At 55.9% G+C, this 2,526-nt stretch overlaps 1 protein-coding gene across 3 annotated transcripts in view; it reads right to left on the reverse strand.

Moving 5' to 3' along the window:
* The window catches only part of LHX9 (LIM homeobox 9), an 18,079-nt gene that overhangs the window by 8,554 nt on the left and 6,999 nt on the right, over positions 1-2,526 (reverse strand). For all 3 annotated transcript variants that reach the window (XM_007459655.1, XM_007459656.1, XM_007459657.1), the window contains 2 exons: positions 1,679-1,881; positions 168-523 (listed from right to left, as the gene is read on the reverse strand). In XM_007459655.1, the coding sequence (XP_007459717.1) occupies positions 168-523; positions 1,679-1,881 (559 nt within the window). The remainder of the gene's footprint in view (positions 1-167; positions 524-1,678; positions 1,882-2,526) is intronic.

Here is a 2,526-nt window from a genome sequence, read left to right on the forward strand (position 1 = left end):
CCTCTCCCTTCTTTCTGAGTGAAAGGGAGCTGTAGTGAGAAAAGGGTCGTGCTAAGGAAAGCACCGTCTTGCAGCCAGGTCTTGGACGGGAAGGAGCTGGATGGAATTCTCCTCTGAGCAGAGGAGGTTAGGGCTACAGGGGCACTGGGGAGGTGCTGGGCGCCCACCTGAGTTGTAACTGACGATGTCCACCCCCAGCGCGGGGCTCTTCCGCTTCCGGGGCCGCCCCTTCTGCACGGTGCCAGCGCCATTGAAGTAAGGCAGGGCCAAGCCGCCGCTCTTGGCCGCCAGCTCGGTGTAGCTCAGCTGAGGTGGATACTCCCCTTGCAAGAGGGTCTCGAAGTGGGCGCGACAGTACACCAGGCTGTCCTTCATGCCAAAATGATCGCCCGTGGTCAGGGTCTTGTTGCAGGTGGAGCAGGTGAAACAGCTCAGGTGGTAGACGGAGTCTCGGGCGCGCATGACCATCTCGGAGGCGGAAATGCCAAGGTGGCAGCGGGCACATCTCTGCACAGAGAACCTTCTGGAAGGAAACAGTCGAGTCAGGGCACTGGTGGAGGCAAAGGCAGGGCCACCTACCACTGTGACACCTGGGGCATGGTCAGCAGTGGCCCAAGACTGAGACCTGGGAGGGGTCAGGGAGGGAAGGACCCACGCCCACTTGGACATTAATTTTATTTGCTCATTGACCTGCTCTGGTGAACAAGACAAAGAACCCTTGCATTAAATTCAGAAGAATCGGGTAACTGATCCTCCGTTTTCTTCTCTGTAAAGTGAAAATTTTAAAAAGCAAAAACAAAAACAAACCCTGCACTGGCTAACTCACAACACTATGTCAAGAATATTACATTGCGATGTCAAGTGAAAACGGTTCCTCGATTACAAAACATACAAACAAAGGGTGTTACTATTTATGGAAGCGTGAGCGTGCCTGAAAGCATTCAGACACGGCCCTGGAAGAAAAAGGACAGTTTTGCCGAGGGAAGCTCATTCTTTTTTAACCACTTTTCTCGCTTCAGCCGACAGCGGAGTCGAGTCCCTGCACAACGCTCGCGTCCCCAGTCCAAAAGCAGAACTGGGAAGAATCAATAAACAAGCTGCCGGCGACTTGACTCTCCGGCGTCTCTCGAGGCTGGCGGGCAGGTTCCAACCAGCGGGAAAGGCATCTCGGAACTGAGAGGCCTGGGTTTCGGCAACAGCGATCACTCCTTTTCATGGACCTTTACGTGAGTTCCCGCCCCCCCCATCCCGCGAAAACCTGCCACCAGTTGCGGCTGCCCCGGCCACCAGTTGAGTTCCAAGGCACTGGCCTTGTTCAGTTCGTAGTAAACGGAAAAAAAAAAAAACCCGCTTTCTTCTCGGTGGACCGAGAAACGTTCATTTACCTTTCCGAGATTTGCCCAATCCCCTCGGCCGAGCTGCCAAGCGCCCCCTGAGCGGGATAGTCGCTGATCAAGCTCTGGACCTTGGGTGCCCCCGTCCGCGCGCATCCTCCCCGCGCGTCTGGCGGGGATGGGGATGCTGCAGCTTGAAGGCGCACGCGGTGGGCTTCCCTGGTCTGGGGACTGGTAAGAGTACCCCCAAGGGACCAAAGGCTGGGGACAGGGAGGGGACTCCGGGGCTCGGGCAGATGACCCTTCCAGGTGTGCCAGGGCGTAAGGGATAGGGGTGGGAATACCTGTAGTAGTCCTCCTTGCAGTAAATGCTACCGTCCTTGGCGAAGCAGGTGAGCTCGGACTCGAGGGCCAGCTTACATTCACAGCATTTCAGGCACCTCAGGTGCCACTGCTTGTCCACGGCCAGCAGGTAGTACCTGTCGGCGATCTTGCCTCCGCAGCCGGCGCACAGGGCGGGCTTCTCAGGGCTCAACGGAGGCATCCCCTGCAAGGAAGCGCGCGCGGCGTCAGGAGGGCGCGCGGGGCCGCCCCACGCGGGTACCCTTCGCGGCGCCAGCCCTCGGCCTCGGCGAGCGCCGCAAGGTCAGGGGCCCCTGCGCAAAGGCAAACGTCGGAGGAACATTTGCAGTTTTTCCCTCTGCGACTCGCACGCTTTCTACTGCGTCCGCCTGAACGCGGCGTCCGCGTCCTTCCCGGACTTAACCTAAAAACACGCGCCGGCCACCTAGAGCCTTTTTCGAAAGGGCTAGGAGCGCACGGACTATAGTTTGGTGGATGTTTCCAAACTCGAATAATTAAAAGTTAAAAATTGTGGGTTCCGATGCGCACGAAATAAGACAACGGAAATTGTTATTGGAGAATGGAAAGGCGATCTGAACAAGCACATATTGTTTTTTCAACAAATACTATTACATTGCTATTTCTCTAAATCCTTATCAGTAACGTTGAAATTAAAAGGAAGGGAGAGGTTTTTATACTGGTGCTCATAATTTGGTCGACATTGTCTTGATCGGGATGTATGTGGCAGATCTTGCTGTTCAATCTTCAGGGTTATTGGTCCTTCCCCTAGTAAGGGTGTACCGTGCCTGTTCCCGGGGAGGGTCCGTTATCCCCTCTGCACGAGCCCTCT

The sequence above is a fragment of the Lipotes vexillifer genome, unplaced genomic scaffold (genome assembly GCF_000442215.2).
Source record: "Lipotes vexillifer unplaced genomic scaffold, Lipotes_vexillifer_v1.1 scaffold830, whole genome shotgun sequence".
NCBI classification, from domain to species: domain Eukaryota; kingdom Metazoa; phylum Chordata; class Mammalia; order Artiodactyla; family Lipotidae; genus Lipotes; species Lipotes vexillifer.